Genomic DNA, 20,713 nt, shown 5'->3' on the forward strand with positions numbered 1-20,713 from the left:
TGGGGGATCATTAGCTATAAGATGGAAGTTTTTAGAGAAAACAACCATTGATCATTTAATATAGCAAGACTCTTATTCTTAAGTAGACTACTCAGTTAACATTTTTGGATTTTAGAAATAGTTATTAACAACAGCAGCAGCCAGGCATGCATGCCTTTAAACTCTGGAGGCAGAGGCGGTAGATCTCTGGCTCAAGGCCAGTACATAGCAAGTTATGGGCAGTCAGGACTACACAGTGAGACACTGTCTCACAACAAACAACCCTCCCTTCCATCAAACAACAACAAAGCCCTAGGAAATACTCCACCATTGTTTTCTCCCAATTTCTACAAAATCCATTTATCAAGCTTTGAAGGTAGTACAGGCTATCTTCAGTAGTGCTCTGCCTTTCATACGCTCTCCTCCACTCTCCTCCGCCAAGCGGAATGTAGGTATCATCAGAGAGAAGGGTCTCTGGGCAAGCCTGTGGTGTTACATTGTTCACACTAACTGAGGAAGGAGCATCAGCATATTCCTGACCAGATGTAATTGATCAGTTGCCTTTACTTTCCCACCAGGAAGGCCTGTGAGAGAGATTTGAACTGTGAGAGTAAGCCCTTTCTCCTTCCCGGAGGATGCTCTTGTCAGGGCCTTTATACAACAATAGAAGAAACTAAAACACTGTCAAAATTTTATTTATTTTTTATTTTTTAATGTTTTTTTGAGACAAAAAGGTGTAGTTTTGCACCTTTCCTGGAACTCACTTTGTAGACTAAGCCGGCCTGGAATTCACAGAGATCCGCCTGGCTCTGCCTCCGGAGTGCTGGGATTAAAGGTGTGCACTACCATTGCCTTGCCTGACAAAATTTCTTAAAATTAACTTGTTCTAAGCAAACAAACAAAAGAGCCAAAGGCTTGTAACAACTTGGGAAATGTTTGTTCCAAGAAGAAACTTTACCACTTTTCACCTTTCTGTGATTATATCTCCTGCCAAAAGCTTTACAGTAGACTATCCACATCCTCAGCCTGGGGTTACTGCAGCCTTGTTGCTAAAGGAGGGGTCAGGTGTGGTTGGAGTTCTTTCTCAGAAAGCTGTCATCTGACTTGTCTGACCTAGGGCTTATCTGGTAAGACAGAGTTCACTCAGTGAAAACAACCTTCTATGCAGAAACAAAACTCACTGGCAGTTTTAAAACATCATAGCTACTAGAAGACAACAGTAACAGCAAATAAGTTAACCAAAAAATTGAATAGGAAAATCTAGACACAAGAAATTGAAAGGGTATGAAAGCCCCAACACATCCAATGGTAATCCAGAACAAATAAGACACGGAACAGAACTGCACTTTCAAAAGCTCTGCGGTGACTCCAAATTCCCATCCTGAGGCCAGCTTTGAGATGTCTTCATATAAAAAGTAAAGCCAGCTTGTACATTGCTTGTTTGCACATTTTAGGCATGCAAAACACACACACACACACACACACACACACACACACACACACACACACACACACGCAAGACAGGGAGGTGTACTCATTACAGGCATTTAAAGATCTTTTGTTAGATGACCATACAAATTATAACACATACAAGGAAATAAGGAAATAGGCTGACTTGAGAAGACCAGAAACTAGACATGCTAGATAAGGGCTTTAAACAGAACTATTCAAATGTATGTAAAGGAAAACACTGAAAGGAAAGTAGGAAAATGTATGCTACTAAATAGCAGAAATTATGAAGCTAAAGAATAGAGTTGAGCATACTGGCTCATGCCTATAATTACAGCACTTATGAAGATGAGTTCAAGGGCAGCCTGAACTACATAGTACATAGTGAGTTCAAAGCCAGTCTAGGCTACATAAGACCACCCAACCTCACCAAGCAAATGAAAACATAAGGTGAGTCACAGATAATTGAAAATTGAAAGCTAAAATTAGGTAAAAATAATGGTGGTGGTGCTGGAATGTTGGCTCAGTGGTTAAGAGCATGGCTGCTCTTCCAGAGGACCTATGTTCACTCCCCAGCATCCACGTGGTGGTTCATAATCATCTATAGCCCCCAGACTCAGCCCTCTCTGTCCTTATCAGGCATGCACACAGTGCATACGCCATACATGCAATCAAACACACAAATACATAAAGTAAAAACAAATCTTAAAAAATAGTGCAGGCAAAAAAAAAAAAAAAAATGAACTAGGATACTGAAAAAGCTGTATGGGGCTTTTTCAATTACTTTAACATAAAGCAGAAGAGGCCTGTGGGAAAAGGATAGTTTGTACTAGGAAAAACAAACTACAGAGCACAAGCACAGTCAAAATGTATTACAAATTATACCATATATTCTTTGGAAATGAGTTAAAACTAAACTTAAAAGACTATTTAGTTTACTAATCAACAAGTCTCCCTTCTTTGACGCCAGCTTTTCGGGTAGAAGTGATGACAAATACCAACTAAACTATAAAGACAGAAAGAGACCAGGAATATAACTTTTACCAAGAGGCAGTAACCCTGGAGGAAGAGAATCCTAAAAGACACCGCCATTGTTTGTCACACATTTCTGTTAGAAAATTCAGAAAATACAGCGATGTCTGAAATCTGGCCCCTCCTCAGTTTAGGAAATAACAAGTTAGTCCCAGCCAATCCAGTTTCCAATTACAACCATGTTCTTTGAAATCCCCTAACTATTACATTCTTCAGTGCATCACAATAGAAGGTAAGTAGATTTGCTTAAGTAAAATTGGTAAGCAAACCTCTCAATCAAAGGCTTCAGTGCTACATTAAAATGACTTTATACTGGAATAATGGGAGGGGAGCAGAGTTCTGGTGATTATGAAATACTGACAAACTAAATGTAAACTCTGTTTTACTTTTATAGCTGATAATGACAAGCAGAAATCATTTGAATTTCCTTAGAAACTAGGCACTCTTTACCAACCTTTACTGTTTAAAACTTAAAATAACACTGTTCTATTATTGCTAAGAGGAGCCTCAAGCAACGTGCAGAACGAAGTGACTCAATGATGCTGGACCATGATTAGCAGCTATTCAGACTGCTCGATACCCCTAACATGCCCTGCTCCTTACCAGACAAAACAAGATCCTCGACAACACAGAAACTTTCCCTTTGCAGCCTTTCTCCCTGCCTAACTGATGTCCATGACGAACAGAACCACCCCCATCCCCAAATCAGTGTCTCCCTTGCCTACAAGTCCTCCTCATGGCCCTTTGCCTATCCTATGCCCACCGCTCTGCTCAATTCTGGGATGCATTGTTTCCTTGAGGAGGGCTTTTCTGGACTCTCAGAAGACAGTCCCTCTGGCACCTAACTTACTGCACAGGATGGCTTTCTCCTCTTCACGGAGATCACACCTGCAGTTTTATACTTATCTGTACACTCAGTTCGTTAGCTTCCTTTAAACTTTTTATTAAAAGTTTTGTAAGCAGTGTAGTGTAACATCAGCCCAATATAACACTATCCACTGGAATTCCCAGGGCACAACTCAGGATGGAACACACCACATAAGACAAATCTGAATGCTACTGGCTGAAAAACAGTTAGATATCTCATGCTTCCTGAAAAGGCACAGCATCCTCACCACATGCCTAACTGCAAAGCATAAACACCGATGTCTAGTGGTTTCAGCACAAGCTCCAATGCCCAGAGATTTCCTGGCCATTTTACAAAGTTTCTTGGTAGGTCACCTCATTAGTCGCCATCTGTTTATGTGTGTAATTCTAAATAACACTTTGGTTACATGTCGGAAACACCTCTGGCCATTAATCTCATTTCTAGAACACTGGCTCACACTGAAGCACCTGGAGTTCAGGAACACAGACCTGAAACTCACACACTGACTACTATGTAAATGATAGATGCATAGTCTGTAACAATGCTACAGAATTCTGGATGAATCTGACTTTTACCATAAAATTTTGTCACTTGACTGTACTCATTATAAGTCCATGATGAATACCATCACATATGAAAAAGAAATAGCATCTAAACAATCTTTACAGGAGTCAAGGATATGAAGAATATCACTAGTCACAAAATTTTAGATTCTGTTGGCTCATCTGGTCAAGCTGCACTCAAGTTATCTCATCCACTGTGATAATTATGCTATATAAATATGATAAACTTAATTTGGAAGCAAAAAAATAAGTTGACATACCAGAACTCGGTGTGGGTGCTAATTCTACATTTCACTTGTACTATCCCAAGAAGTGACACGAGTCTCTTCAGAGTCAACTAATATTTTAATAAAAAATTATTCTTCATTTGTCTATTAAACACAGGCTTCTGTGCTTTCCTTAAAATATGCTTACTAATGTAAGGTCTCAAGTGTGTGTGTGTGTGTGTGTGTGTGTGTGTGTGTGTGTGTGATGCTTAGACTAAGTGTTAACTAAAATGCTGCATATGTAAAAGCTGCACTTAATAAAAAGACTATTATAGTCACACAGATAATCAGAAATTGGATGCCAAAATCTCATGCTACTATGAGAATATAATTAGGAAAAAGAAATGGAGGCCCTATTTCCCTTTGGTTAGGGCATAAAAGGGAGACTTAAAAATACAACAGAGAAATGAAGAAAGCAAAGAATAAATTAGCAAAAACTATAAATCTAAAATGCTGGTATTTACTTACACTTCTGAAAGCTTATTTAGACTCAAACCAGAACGAAAATGGAAAGGAGGAAAAGCTTGTAAAGCAACTCAGAAACAATGAAGTCTCCTGGACCTCCCCGCCCCCACACAGGAAAGGGCCTGCAGGAAGCTGGGCTCTCACAGCCTCCATCTGGCAGCCAGGTCTAGTGGAGTCAGTTCTGAGAACTCTCTAAGTTCCCACTTTCTATGTGATGACAGAATTTATAAAAAACATTCTCTCAAGCTGGGGCACTAATGCACACCTGAAATGCCACTGCATGAAAGCCTGTGTGCTCAGGGTCAGTCTAGTCTGCAAAGCAAATCCCGTCTCTAAAACAACCTCTTCCCTTCTCTCCAGACACAGACACTCTTCATAATGATTTCTTCTCTATTGTGATACCAAAGCATGAGATAATAAATCAGTCTCACAACTGTCCCTGAAATGAGTTAAAAAAGGAAGACTTCTTCTCATACACCTGTACTCCTGGGACAGCTATAATCCTTACATTCATTAAGCACAAACTTTTCCTTCAGGAGTGTCAAGTGTTTACAACAAGAATCTATCCTATTGTTCAGAAGACAGGTTAGAAGCAAAAACTTGACATCAGCACTGTGGGGCCCCAAGCTCAAAGCGCTGTGAACTTTTCTCATGGTGTTGCCTTCAGAGACTGTGGAGCAGTTATCCAATCATATCCCACAATGAGGCACAGTGAGGCTGTGCAATACCTGACAGTGAGTTACTAGAGAGCTCATGGCATACAGAACTGAAAGTAAGAGTTAACAGAATTGACACTCGGTGTTTTTCTAGACACTGGACTGGAAGCACGGACATAACACTGCCTTTGTGAGAAATATGAACCTTGGGAATAACACCTGCAATGCTAACTCCAAGTACTCATGCTTTCAATTTCTGCTATTAAATTATTTTTCATTATACTAGGTACTCTGCTTTTTAAAGTACTATCGACTCAACTTTTTTTTTTACAGTGCCAGGGACTGAACCCAAGGCCTCATGTATGCTAGTTCTGAGTACCTGCAGGTCCCCAAGGTACAGTTAACATTTGTCATATGCCATGCATAGTGGATTCTTGAAGTACTCTACAGAACCTTCTCTTGACTTCATGCAGGCTTGCTGTGAGACTGACTGTCAGACACTGTCTACAACACTGAGGACTTCCCATCTATGCTGACTCTCCTCAGATGCATCAGTATCTGACCACTGCTCCTGGGGAGGCAGATCTCTACAAGCCTTCATCAGCTAATCACCAGCCAACAGAAACCATGCTTTATGTATGCTTCTGTCAGAGACAGCACAGTGCCTACAGAAAACATCAATAAAAACAAAAAGAAAAGCAGCAGTGCTGGATTAACTGAGAAAAGGATGCTATGTTTGTTTATAGCGTGGTAGGTGTTGCTTTGTTCATTTTATGTAGGGGCATACACATCAGGCAAACAGTCACTATTCATTCCCATATATTCCCAGCACTGAGGAGGCTATGGTAGGAGAGCTACAAGTTCAAGGCTATCTGGGTTCTGTGGTAGACACCCTGTTTCAAAAACCTAATAAAAAAGACCTTGGGGCTTGGGGTGCAGTTTAGCTGATACAATATTTGCCTAACATGCATAAAATTCTGGCTTCCCAATATAAAACTAAACATGATGGCTATGTCCCATGTACTTGGGAGGTAGAGATAGATGTTCAAGGCCAGCCTCCACTAGGTAAGTTCCAGGCCAGTTTGTGCTCCTTAGGACTCTGTATCAGCAAAACAAACAAGACTTCCAATGTGTTTCAGGTATTAACATGGGGTTACAAATAAACTGAAGGGCTGAGTCAGCAAGTCCACAAGATGTAACCAGAGCAACTATGAGTCAGACATTGCAACACAACCTTCAGCTCCACTACCAGCCAAAGAGGGTTCTGAAAAACCTGCATGCAAAGCCAGGTGCTAACAGGATCCAGTATAGATGGAAGAGTTTTAGACACAGTGCTTCAAAGCTTTGAAGAGGTGCTCCCCTCCCCCCCCAGGGTTTCTCTGTGTAGCTTTGCGCCTTTCCTGGATCTCCCTCTGTAGATCAGGCTGGCCTCGAACTCACCTGCCTCTGCCTCCCGAGTGCTGGGATTAAAGGTGTGTGCCACCACTGCCCAGCTGAAAAAGTGGTATTTTCATAATGTTACTTCCTACCTGATATATTCTAAAAGGGATATAACGAAATCCATTTTCTTCTGGAGGATATTCCATGAGTTTCCGGTTGATGGCCCAAAACTGGTCAAATCTGTCTGAAATGATATAAAAATCTGTTATTAAGAGTGAACATCATTAACACACTAGCTCATCAGAAGACATGAAAGTCCTAAACATTCTCTCTGAAGTTTCTGAAAAGCAATTAGGCATGGTTAACAAATTATTTTTCTTACTGTTAACAAAATTTAAGATACGAAAATAATCTACACCAGTTTTTCTTTCAAGAGACACCTAAACAGGTATGTGACTACTTGTGTTATCAAGGCAAAGACCAACAGTGGAGACAGAATGACTCTTCATTTAACTTCTGCTGATAATCTGTATTAGGACAAATTTGCATAATTTAAATATTAGCCAGCTTTTATATAGAGAAACAACAGTAGAAAAGAGCTTTTCAACAAAACATGGAATCTGGTGCTGGGGCAAAGTCTGTATAGCACTTGCCTTAAAGCATGAAAACCAAGTTCAATCTTCTAGAACCTATGTAGAAATGTCAGGCATGGTGGTGGTGGCTTGTAATCTCAGCACTGAAGAGGAGGAGACATGAAACCTGGCAAGGCACCTAGTCTAATGCTGTGGATATCACTCTAACGGTCACACCCACAAGGCGGGGCTGAGGGAGGAAGCTGGAGACCCAGGATAGAGAGGAGAGGCCTCTCTTGGTTCTGGGACCCTGGACGCTGGAGGTAGACCGAGCAGAGTTCTCCAGAGAACACCGCCAGACTGCGCTACACCTTTCCTAGACTCTGCAATTTGTAAGTTACCCCACAAAATAAACCTCACTTTTAACTACGTGGAGTGGCCTTAATAATTTCACCAATATCTGGCACCCCACATTGGGTGCCCTTTGTAGTTAGAATTTTCCTGCCTGGCCCACAATCAGGACAAATCTCTCTCACCCGCCTGGCCCATAGATACTCAGAACCAACCAAGTAAACACACAGAAACTTATATTACTTATAAACTGTATGGCCGTGGCAGGCTTCTTGTTATCTACTTCTTCTATCTTAAATTAACCCATTTCTACTAATCTATACTTTGTCACATGGCTCGTGGCTTACCATTACCTTACATCTTCCTTGTCATGGCCGCAGCTGGCAGTTTCCCCTCTGCCTTCCACTTCCCAGAATTCTCTTCTTTGCTTGTCCCGCCTATACTTCCTGCCTGGCTACTGGCCAATCAGCATTTTATTTATACAGAGCGATATCCAGAGCAGTCTAATTAGCAGGCTACAGGCAATGAAGGACTTTGTCTGCAGGTAAGGCAGAGGCTTTCCTGTCACTGCGAGTATCTTTGTGTTTTTTTTTGGCTTTTAAAGATTTATTTTTTAAGTTATGTATATGTGTGTGGGTATGTGCACATGAGTGTGGGTAGTCATAATTTTGTTTTTTGAGACAGACCTACTATGCAGCCTTGGCTGACTTCAGACTCACAGAGCTCCACCTGTCTCTGCCTCCCAAGTGCTGGGATTAAAGAGGTATGTGCCACCACACCTGGCCATTGACACAGTCATCTTAGTTGGTAAGAGACAGTAACTCAATGTAGTTTTATTTGCATTTCTCTAATGACTAATACTGAGTATCTTCATGTGCTTGCTGGCCATTTATGTACATGGAGATTTCTCTGGAGCAATGTCCAAAGTTCTTATTTGTTTCTATGTGTGTGTGTGAGCACAGGCACACACTGTACATGAGAGGTCAGAGGACAACTTTTTGGGGAAGATTCTCTCTTTCTACCATGGGTTCCAGGGATCAAACTCAAGCACGATGGAATACTTGCCCAATTAAAACAGATGGGAGGTGGAGGCAGGCAGATCAAGAATTTAAGGCCAGTTTTGGCTACATAGTGTTTGAGGGCATCCTAGGCTACTTGAAATCCTATCACAAACAAACAAAAACCTTCCGGCCTTCCAGCAAAGCTGGGTGTGGTGTCACCTATCCGTGATCCCAGCACTTGGGAGGCAAAGGTATGAGGATTACCACAGGTTTGTGGCCATCTTAATCTATATAGCAAGGTCCAGGCCAGCCAGCCAGCACTACATACCAAGATCCCATCTCAAGACATACAAATCTCCACAGCAAACCTTTATTAAAACAGATTTACACAGATTCCAACAAGAGGGTGAAGGGTAAGAACCCAACCAGAAAACAGGCTAATTCTCAACTAAGGAGGATTTAAGATCATGGGGGAGATTGGGTAATTGTCTGGAGACATCATTGGTTGTCAAAACTTGTTTGTGTGCCTAGCAATTAGTGGATGAAAGCCAGGAAAACTGCTACACACAGGACAGCTCTGCCAAACAACTATGTTGTCCCAAAATGCCAATGGGAGGAAAACAATCACTAGGTACTGAAAAGGGATGAGTAAGAAGTTTCTGGAAAAGACCTCCAAGGTATAAAGTACATAAACAAAGAGAAAGCACCATGCACCCTTGCTTCCAATTCACCCTTCAGCACATGCACTACAATACCGGCTCAAATCCTTTCCAAGTCTTTACAATGCCAACCTTACAGATTTCTTGGCAAAGTATGCTGAGCTTCTAAAGCAAAAAGCTCTTTTGCAGTTTCCAATGGCTGTAAGATGGGCCAGTGTCGTTGGAGTAAGGGCATCAAGGGAGATGTCACTCATGCCATATGCCCAGCTGCACATTCTTCTTAGGAACACAGCACACAGAAAGCTCCTGCCTATAAACACAGTGGAGGCCCCAAAGCAGGGCTAGTCGCTTCTGGCTCCCACGTGCCCATCACCAACTGTTAATCAGCTACACTCCACATTATCCTGGCTATACATGGATTATAGATTCATTCTGGCCTGTACAAAGGAGCAAGCTTCTTTAATTCAAGGTGTAAACTAGACTGCCCAACTAAGGTTGAACCCCAGTCTCAGGAAAAGGCTCACACAATCCTTTCTGCTCCCAGCCCTAAGTAGCATATATACTTTTCTCATGACTACACACACACACACACACACACACACACACACACACACACACACTTACAGTCACTCTTTGTAAGTGTTAGAAACCAGATGTTCCCTCCATCCTGCCTTCAGCGACTCAGTGCCAACAGCCACACTATCACCTGCTGCCAAATGGGACACATTTCCACTGTCACTCCCTATATGCATGCATTATACCCCTTTAAAAGGTCCCCTGTACCATCTGGCCTGCACATTCTCTTTCTTGTCCCCACTCAAAGGCAACCTTTTGCTTCCCCCAGCCCCCAATAAATTTCTTTTGTGAGGCCTGTTGCATGGTGTGACTTAGTGGTGTACCTTGACCCTGATCCACCAAGTATTCTTCCTTCCACCTCGGAACCCTAACACTGGTAGTAGGGTATCCTGGTGTCTGCGTGCTCCCCTCTCGGGTGTTGAAGCCACACTGGGACCCTATCCCTTATCTACAGTCCACCTGCAACACACTCTCCTTCCAGCTCACCAAGTGCCAGCACCCCACCCAACATTCACAATTGATACGTTTTCCCTTTGGACATCATAAATGCTTTCCTGGACCGCTGAGCATGTGGCACCCCTCTGATATTCTTGGAGGTGGAGATACCCCTAGCCATGGTCTTCAAGGCTACAGCTAACCCTCTTTGCCAAGCCCACCTCTGACCCTTTCCCTTGGGTGAGGCTTCGTTTTTTAGTTCGGTTTTTGCCTTTGGCTTCATTTGAAAGTCCTGGTACCAGGAGCCAAGTCTCTTTGGGCTTTTAGCTCTGATCTTCCGTTCAGTGCAGTAATGATCCACTGGACAGCTTGTGTTTTCCTTGTTTAGTCCCCGAGTCCCAGGAACATCTTGGACTTCGGACCTTCGACCTTCCCCTTCTTCCTTACCCATGGGAACTGTGTTATCTGTATCTCCTGGCTTCCCTTTGTGATGCCTCTTGGAGAACCTCTGACCCCTCCACCTAGAGCCTGACTTAAGGGCCTCTAAACTTATCTACCTTACATAATAATCAAAATGGCCACCCAGCAGTACCCACGATCCTGACATTTGTTAGAGCCCTCTACAGCTACTGCCAGCTACTCCCAACTACTGTTTGTTTTGTCTGGCTTCCAGGCCACACTGGGTAAATGTCCTGTCTTTAATTTATGGTTGATGGATCTGTAAGTTTGTTACAAAGTGGGAGCATGGGGGGGGGGGTCTGGGATGAGGGGAAGCAAAGGGCAAGACAGCTAGAGCATGCACACACCTAGCATACACCTGTTCTTCCCTGCAGTGTCAGCTCCAAGTCAAGCTGCTGATTTAATTCTACGGTCTGTACAGATGATTTATTTGTGAATTTGATTCCAAATTCTGGAGTCTGATTCTTCAGCTGCTGTTGTGGAATAATCTTTCGTACACTGTGAAGATGTGTCTTGGCCAAGGTGCCTTCTGTTTGATTTAATAAAAAAAAAGCTACAAGGCCATTAACTAGGCAGGAGGTATAGGTGGGAGAGCCAGAAGAGAGAACTCCTGGAAGAAGGGTGGAGTTGCCAGCCAGCTGGAGAGGAAGCAGCATGGGCAGTAAAGGTAATAAAGCCAGGAGACAAAAAGTAGATCGATAAAAATGGGCTCATTTAAGTTGTAAGAGCTAGTTAGTAACAAGCCTAAGCTATGGCTGAACTTCCATAATTCATAAGTCTCTCTGTGGTTATTTGGGAGCTGGCAGGAGGCACAGAAAAATCTGACTACAAGCAGCTGATTCTTCAGCTGCTGCTTCCCTCTATGTGCCCTCCATGTGGGCACCTACCTGCTTCTCAGTTCCTGGTTGTTTTCCTTGTCCCTTAATCAGTCCTCTCCTTGTAATATACGTCTCTCTGGCTCCTGGATCCAGCTGCTATGCCTCTGGGGCTCCCACTATGTAGGCAACCTTTTCTCTTGTCTCTGCTCTTCTGCACACTTATGGGTCTCTCCACTAAAAAACTTATTCTTTCACCTTTCCTCTTCACTCTCCTGGATATCTCTGGTTCCAGCCTGCAGTCTACAGTTTCAGTTCTACGCTCCTTCTTGGAGCTTTCAGGGTCTGCTTTGTGACCCTCTCTCTTCCTCCATGGACTCAGATTTGATCACAACAGCCTGGCCTCAATACAGAGCAATGGCCAAAAATTGGCACACTTAACTTCCAAATTCTCACAGATTATAACAACTGCACAAAAGAATGATGCCCAAATCTCTTCTATCTAAACTCACTCTGCTCTATTCTTCCAAAAGCCTCTTATCTCTAAGGTTCTACTTCTAACTCTGAAATCTTTTATCTCTGTGATTTCTCTGCACTCTGCTCTCAAAACAAACCAACAAATAAACAAAAAAAATCTCTTAAGATTATGCTGTAAACTATTATTCAGGTTTTGTTCATTGGGTATGGTCTAAAATTCATAAAATCTTTAAGAAAAATTTGGCTTTAAACTTATAACAAAAGGCTTATAATTAAAGATCAGTACATGAGTATATATATGTGATTCAACTCTTGTTTAGGATGTGTTTGTGTGTGTGTGTCTGTGTGTGTGTGTGTGTGTGTGTGTGTGTGTGTGTGTGTGTGTGTGTGTGTAGTTTGGATCCAACTCTCATTTAAAAAAATAGATCTACTAGGAAAACAGATGTTTTTAAATAGCAACCATGTGGCTCTCCTCCATCTTGGCTGATGGCCTCATCCGGATGTAAGCAGCCACATGGCTGGCAGCCATTGTTACTAAGGTTAAAGGATATGTGCCATGTGACTTAACGTCAGATGATCACATGGCTTTGAACAATAAGTGTAAAACTTCTTAGTCCTTATGAGCTCTCTGTTTATCACTGTATCTTTTAGACCAAGGAAGCAATGAATCTCTAGAATATTGTGGATTGGTATGGATTTTTGTATGATGATAAAAAATTTAAGGTTATATTTGCTACAACATACTATACATGTGATTCAACTGTGGTTTAGAATATACTATATATGATGATAAAATTTTAAGGTTAGCTAACAGAAAATTTAGATAAGTTATAACATGTTTGATAAATAAGATATATTCAATAATTAAGATTTATAAATTCCTGATCTACTCAGGTTCACAGTAATATTTACCTAGCTTCTTTGTCTTTCCTCACCTTAAGCTTTAGCCATTTGGATAAACTAAGACATAAAAAAAGCTGCAATGTTCTATAACGGTACACCATAAATAGATTGGTAAAGTTGCCAGTCTCTGTATGGACCATATCTATGATTAAAAGCTTTATTTTGATACAAGAACTTCAAAAATTGTTCTTTTTAAGGCTAAACCTAACATGGATGAAATATAAAGTCCTAGTCTTACGAAAATTACTAACTTGTAAAGTGTTAAGCATAATTAAGACGTGCAAGTGATCAGTCATCTTACAGATGATCAGATGTATTCAAAACTATACTTGAAGTCATGCTAAGTACTACTGTAATTAATTATAGGAACAAGCTTTATCTAGCTTCCTGTGTTAGCATTCAGACTACCTGTCTGAATGCTGTCATCCGTGGTGTCTCCGCCTCCCTCAGCTTGGGGACCTGGCAGACTGTAAATGCGCAGACAGCCCAGAGTCCTACGGCTACATCTGTGTGTCAGTATTCAGGCCGATGCTTAGTTAGCCCAGGGTCCTACGGCCATATGTCACTACATAATCTATGTGCATGCATTGCATGGCTGTGTATGTCCTAAGCCCACTTTAAAAGTGACCTCTGCCTATTCCTCTCTCTACTACTTCCCTTTCAGAGGCAGGCCTTGACAAACTCCCTAGTCATACCCTTCCAATAAACTTCCAACATGGGTTTGTTATATTCGAGGTTCACTATTGCCACAGCTAAACTACAATTTTTTGGTGCTGTGAGACTTGGTAGGCTCTTCCAGAGCCCTGAGGTGTGTTGGGACCCTGGACAGCCCACTTTCCAACTACTTGACCACTGAATCCCTCCATACAACACTGGCTACAATTGGTGAATCTCCCTTCTCCTGGTTGGTGTAAAGGCTTCCCTGGACCTATGGGAATGGCTGTTGACCCCTGAAGGCAGGGGAACCCCCCCCCCCAATCTTCAAGGTTACGGCTGGCCCCCTTTAAGGACATGCACAGTTTCTTACCTCTTGGCCCACTCACAGCTCTGATACCAGTGACAACCCACATGTCTCTCGGACTCAGAGCCCAGGCCCTGCTCTGTGTTTGATGAATTGCTGAGCAGCCTGTGCCTTCTCAATCGACTGCCCTGAATTTTTTTGGATACTAGAAAAATTCCCAGGCCTTGGATCTCTTTTTTTTTTTCCCTGCCTCACTCGGGTAATTCACCTAGCAACATAAACCCAACATCTCCTTTAGGATGTCTTTTAGAAAATTTGAAACCTCTATACTTAATGCCCAATTTAAGGGGCTTCTAAACTCATCTGCCTTTGCATTCAGACATGGCCCAAATACCAAAACAACCAGTCAAAATGGCTGTGCAGCAGCAGTTTAGACCCCTAATATTTTATGGGATCATGCCAACTTCTGCCAGCGGACAGGTAGATGGAAGGAGTTGCCTTATGTTCAAGCTTTCTTTTACCTCAGCTCCAAACTCTCTCTCTGTGCTTCCTGTTTACCCACTCACGTCCTCCTTCCTGGCTGTGCAATCTGGACCCTGCTAGCAAACCCTAGTCCAGGCTCAGCATACTCCTGCTCCTTTAGCTCTAGCCCCTTCCCCTCCCCAGTAACGGGCCGGTCCAACCACCTGAGTCCTAGCACCTACTTTTATCTCTCCCATTACCCGTTCTCATGCAGTTAGGGGACCCCACCCATCCCCCACCCAACCTAACCCAGCAACCATCTTCACTGTGCAAGAGGTTGATGAAATGGATGGACTGATAAGGTACATGTCCCCTTCTCATTAGCTGAACTTTCTCAAATAGATAAAATTGGGATCCTATATATCTACCTCTTTCATTAAAGAATTCCAATATATCACCCAATCTTATAGTCTCACTTTTCATTATACATACATGATTCTATCTAACAACCCACTTCCTGAGGAATGAAGGTGAGTATGGGAACAGGGCAGAACACATACAGACGAAATTCACACTAATGTAGCACATCCATCCCGGGCCAGGGGTGGTCCCTGACCAGGAACCCCAATGGGACTATAATACTCCAGGGGGCACTCTAGCTAGAGACCAGTTTACAACCTGCCTCCTGGTCAGTCTGTGTAAGGCTGCCCTCAAACAGGTTAACTATGAGAAACTCGAGGAAATTGTTCAGGACAGACAGAAAAATCTGTCTCAGTTCCTAGAAAACCTCGCAAAGACCCTCTTACAGTAAACTAATCTAGATTCCAAAAACCCGGAGGGCAGACAACTCCTTATGACCTATTTCTTTTCCCAGAGCTTCCCCAACATTAAGGCCAAGTTTGAGTGTCTGGAGAGAGGGCCTGTAACCCTAACAGGACCCCTAACAGGTAGTTTTAGCACTGGCCTTTAAGGTATACCATGGGAGAGATGAGAAAGCCCGTAAACAAAAATACCAAATGCTGGCCAAGGCCATCTGACTGGCCACCCTGGTACCGTGATTGACCTGGGCTCCCTGTCAGAGACGACAGTGATTGGGTCAAGAGAGCCCGGGTCCCCTCAGTCGTCCCTGGCCTGTCCTAAAAGGTTGGCTTGAGGGTAGTCTGTGCTTGATGTTCTACGCCACAAGGTATGCAGGGGCAGTCAACAGACAAATGTCCCTCTTGGTGGCATTTTGGACATGGCCCAGGTAACCTACAGGGATTAGGGCAAACTCAGACCCAGTGACCCTCCTGACCACATCTGAAGCAGGGACCCGGTGGTCCTCAAGCCCCAGGGGGGAAGGGAGCCCAGGCAATTGCCCAGGCCAGTAGCACTTTGTAAGTCCCTGTACACACGCAGTAAGGTCCCTTTAAAAGTGAGCTCTGCTGGTTCCTCTCTCTCTCCAACTCTTCCCATTCAGAGGCAGGCTTCCACAATCCCTCTTCATACCCTACCAATAAACTTCCAACGTGGATTGGTTGTACGTTGTTGTTTGTTCTTGCTGCTGCAAAACTATAAAATTCTGTATGTTTTCAATGTTAAGCCTAAACAAGTCAACTAGAAACAAGCAAAGTTTAGTTTAGATATATTTAATAGCTAGATGGTCCTCAAATTCTTCAGAGTCTGGCTGAATGTGGCATTTAAAATGTTTAATAAAATTAATAATAATAATAATAATAATAATAATAATAATAATAAAGCTTCCCGTGGAAGTGCCAGGTCCTGACATTATCCCTAGTCTCCTCCAAAGAAGATGATGGAGCACAGAAGAACTCAGCCTGGAGCTTGCTTTAAATGTGGCAAAGCAGGCCACTGTATAAAAAATTGCCCTTCCCTCTGCCCACCACCAGAACCCTGTTCAGACTGTAGACAAGCAGGACATGGGGGAGCTGACTGACCTGCTTTTCCTAGACACCCAAGCTCCTATTCTACAACAAAGTCTGTTGGATCTTCTGGACCTGGCAGCTGAAGACTGATGCTGCCTTGGGACATTTGCCTACAAAGACCATGGAGGAACCTAAGGTGATTGTCCAGGTAACCAGTAAGTCTCTATTATTTTTAGTGGAGTCGAAGCTGCATAGTCTGTACTTCCTGTTTACTCTGGTGAAATTATCCTTCTCAGACCTCTGAGGGCACTGACAGCCAGGCTGTGATAGCGCTGTCAATTTGACAGTAGCAACCAAGGCTTCAGCTGTCTTTTTAGTTTTTCCTATATAAAAACCAGGCCTCAGGCTTCATTTCCCTAGATCTACTACTAGGTCTAGACACCATTTACCCTGCTACCAGGATCTAAACTCACAAAACAGATTTCAATGTAACTTTTCTATTCCTTTAAAAGGAACTCGCTCTACAATGACTGTTCTCAGTAATTAACCATCTGTGTCTCATGATGAACGACTGGAGAAAAAAAGGTGTAAACTTTATTTAAGGTCTGAGGACACAAAAGCTTAAGTTGTGACGATCTAAGAAAATGTTTTAGGGTCTAAGAAGGTATTTTAAGGTGTGTAAATGCAATTTGTAAAGGTATAAGGAAATGACTTAAAGTATATAAAAGTGAAAAATGTTTTGGATTTCTTTCCCTGTCTATGCTATTGTTATATTGAGGCTCCAAAGGTTCAGTCATGCTTTTAACTCAAAATCATTTTGGGTCACCAGACTTCTACTACAACTCAAAGGCATGAGTCTATGGCCTTTTCTACAGAAAGGATTTCAGTACAGATTACAAATAGTGGTAACAATAACATATCTAAAACTTTTGCCTCTTTTTATAAATTTAAAAAATCCTTGTAAGCTTCAAGAAAGTCATTTCTCACAGGTCAAATGGACTCCAGATATGTACTGTCAAATAACAGCCTGTTTCCCCACCTATTCCACTTGTTCCTGAGGGTGGAAATCTACTCCCCTCTCTTTCCCCTCATCTTGGAACTCCCTACCTCCTACCACCCCACCCCTCCATCCTCCATCCACCCCCAACTATAAGGACCATGGACCCAAAAGTTTCAAATGTACACCTAAAAAAAAAAAAAAATTCCCCTAAACTCCTTAACTTTATCTTTTGTCCCTAATATACATCTGTTCTAGTAACCTGCCAGCTCCAGGTGTTCCCTCAAAATCTGAATCCCAGACAGCTGCAAAGTGGCTAGCCCCAGCCTTACAAACTGCTCCAATTACTGCCCACATAATCATAGCCCCAGATGGTCCCACAGAGCCTGAACAGCCAGTGAAACAGCCTGTTCTCCCAGGAAAGTCCCCAAAGATGTCAATGTCCCCAGACAACAGGAAACAATCTAAAGACCATGGCACCAGGATTCCCGCCTCACAATCACCCCTTCCTATTTCGTCACCTTTTATAATAAATGGAAAGGAGAAATGTTAGGAACCAGGTGACTCCCTCAGTCCACCTTCGTCACCTGCCATCAAATGCTACACATCTCCACTGTTGCGTACGTCACTGTGTTGCATGTTCTCCCTATGCACGGCACTGCACCTCTTTAAAGGGTCTCTGCCGTCACCACAACCACCCCTTCCCATGCCGGTGCTCTCCCTCATCCCAGCTCAGAGACAGTCTCTTCCTTCATCTGGGGAAGGTGGGAGTGGGGGCGGGAGTGGGGAGGACAGAGCCATGGCTGATGTATAAAATTAAAACACAAATATAATAAATTAAAAAAAAAACCACCAGAACATACCAGCTTGTGAGCCCTGCATGGTGGCTCATGCCTATAACTGCAGCTAGTGGAAGACAAGGAGGACTGCCCTGAGTTCTAGGCCAACCTGGGCTTGATAATAGGAACTTGTCTTATCCTCTCCCCAACAAAACAAAAAAGTAAACAAAAAAATTAACTAATTTCTAAGCAATAGCCCAATACTGGAAATATTATTAGTTATTATACTGAAACAAAAATTAGTGAATTGCCTTATGAGCCATTAAAACAGTACTTATAAGTAACATAATAAATTATACGTGAGTCTGTGTCCACGAGACATCTACAACGCCCAAAGTAACGAGCATCAACATTCTTTTTGAGCAGGCATCTTGCTTAGAAGCCAGCCTGACCTCAAGCAAAGGTCACTGGTATGTGCAGCTACCACAGGCCAATTTCAACAGCTTTCATACTTATCTAGCTCTGACTCCAAAACATGTAAAAAGAGCTAAGTAGGAAGAAAAAGAAAAAATACAAAATTAGCCGTAACTTTACTAACTGGGAGGAAATAACAAACTGTAAGACTTAAAGACCGTGTCTTAGTGACTGTTCTACTGTTGTGAAGAGACACCGTGACCATGGCACCACTATCAAAGAAAGCATTTAACTGAGGACTGGCTTTCAGTCCAGAGGGTTAGTCCATTATCATCATCATGGTGAACACGGTAGCAAGCATGGCAAGCATAGTGCTGAAGAAGGAACTGAAAGTGGGCAGAGAGAGACTGGTCCTTGCATGGGCTTGTGAGAGCTCAAAGTCCACCCCCAGTGATATACTTCCTCCATCAAATCCACACATCCTTCCAATTCTATCAGAGTTCCACTCTCTGGTAACTAGGCAATTAAATATGTGAGCCTCTAGGGGTCATTCTTATTCAAACTACCACAAACTGTTTCATAGTCTAATATGAGTGTGTACATGAAAGCGTGTGCGTCTGTCTGTATATCTGTGTGTTTTGAGACAAGGTTTCTCTATTATGTAGCCCTGGCTGTCCTGGAACTCATTATACAGACCAAACTGGGCTTGAACTCACAGAGATCCACTGGCCTCTGCCTTCCGAGTGTTGGGATTAAAGGTGTGTCCCATTATGTCTGGCCTTTCCTCCACCTCAAGAAATATTAAAAAGTAGAATCCCTTGGGCTGACAAGATGGTTCAGTAGGTAAAGGAGTTTGTCACCTGACAAGCTGAGTTTCAGTCCCCAGAATCCAAGTAAGATGAAACAGTCTGAGCTCAAGGCATGTGCATGCCCCTTGGCACATGCACCCTGTCCCTTATACTCATGTATACAGTAAGAAAAAGAATAATTGTTTTAAAGAATTGCAAAAATGTATTTTTTTTTTTTTTTTTTTTTTGAGACAGGGTTTCTCTGTGTAGTTTTGGTGCCTGTCCTGGATTTTTGTTCTATAGATCAGGCTGACCTCAAACTCACAGAGATCCACTTGACTCTGCCTCCCAAGTGCTGGGATTAAAGGTGTGCATCACCACCTTTAAGTGCAAAAACTTATATTTTAAAAAAAGTTGATATCATAAAAAAAAATCCTGTTGGTCATCAACCAACATTTCTACACTCTCTGCTGACTTAAGCTTTTACTGGTAGTGGGGAATCTCAGATGGGCATAGCTCAGTGCTAGGGTTCCCTAGCATGTACAAGCTCCTAGACTTCATCAGTGGTACTATCAGAAAATATGTAATAAACAAATTACAGCTCTCTCCAGGATACACCAGACATGGTTGTTAGCCTGTGTATTCCTTGTTCCTCACATGGAAAGGCAACAGAGAGTAGTGTTGACTTAGAGAATTTATCTGTTCTTCCAGTCTGCACTTTATGGATAGAGGGAATACCAGGCAAAGTAATTTTCAATATTCTTAAGCCAGAAAAAAATGTCTATCATTTCCCAAAGGAAACACAAACAAATTAGAGAGACTAAAAGTTACGAGGCTCACATCAGCTGACAGAGACACTCGGGAACAAGATAGGAGTGAGACTCCCACCTCATGCACACTGTACGTACTTTCTAGGATTTAAGAGCTATACTGCAAAGACAAATGAATGTCATTGTGATGGGATGTAAAACCACTCTAAATGCTCCTTAGAGAGAAACACAAATAGCTGAAATCATTCCTGATGGAGACTTACCCTCCAAAAAATTGTGCATCTACCACCACATTCACATCAGTACTATGAAAATGCATGTAACTTATACAGTGTCTTTTTTTTCCAGTTCAGTTTTTAATCATTTTTACAAATTGCATTTGTTGCTAGTTTACTTAAAAATCATCCTGTACTCTAGTCCTTCAGTTTGAAGGTGTGCAGAGTCCTGTGGAGGCAGGCAGCATTTGATTACTTGGCAATTCTGTCGCCTGGCTTTTGGGTCTTGTGCTTGCTGCTCGTGTTGAACATCACCCCTGAAGTTATTTTAGTCCTGTCATTGCTGCTTCTTCATCCTTTCTTCTCCTTCTGAGTTCTGGCTGACCCCTCAAGTGCTGGTATCAAAGGCACACGCCACTACGCCGGCTTGCTTGTCTTACTCACAGTTCATGTTGTTGTAAATTATTTGTGAGTTTGGAGGACCTGGGAAGAAGGTGTCTGCTCCCACATGGAGTCCATGTCTGCTTCTGCAGGCAGTGTGTCACAGTTTGGATCA

The 20,713-nt window shown here is 42.5% G+C and overlaps 1 protein-coding gene across 9 annotated transcripts in view; it reads right to left on the bottom strand.

Moving 5' to 3' along the window:
- Atg5 (autophagy related 5) overlaps window positions 1-20,713 on the bottom strand; it is a 143,197-nt gene that overhangs the window by 38,912 nt on the left and 83,572 nt on the right. For all 9 annotated transcript variants that reach the window (XM_036169304.1, XM_036169305.1, XM_036169298.1 and 6 more), the window contains one exon: window positions 6,808-6,902. In XM_036169304.1, coding sequence (XP_036025197.1) covers window positions 6,808-6,902 — 95 coding nt within the window. The remainder of the gene's footprint in view (window positions 1-6,807; window positions 6,903-20,713) is intronic.

Source organism: Onychomys torridus, chromosome 19 (assembly GCF_903995425.1).
Source record: "Onychomys torridus chromosome 19, mOncTor1.1, whole genome shotgun sequence".
Lineage (NCBI taxonomy): Eukaryota > Metazoa > Chordata > Mammalia > Rodentia > Cricetidae > Onychomys > Onychomys torridus.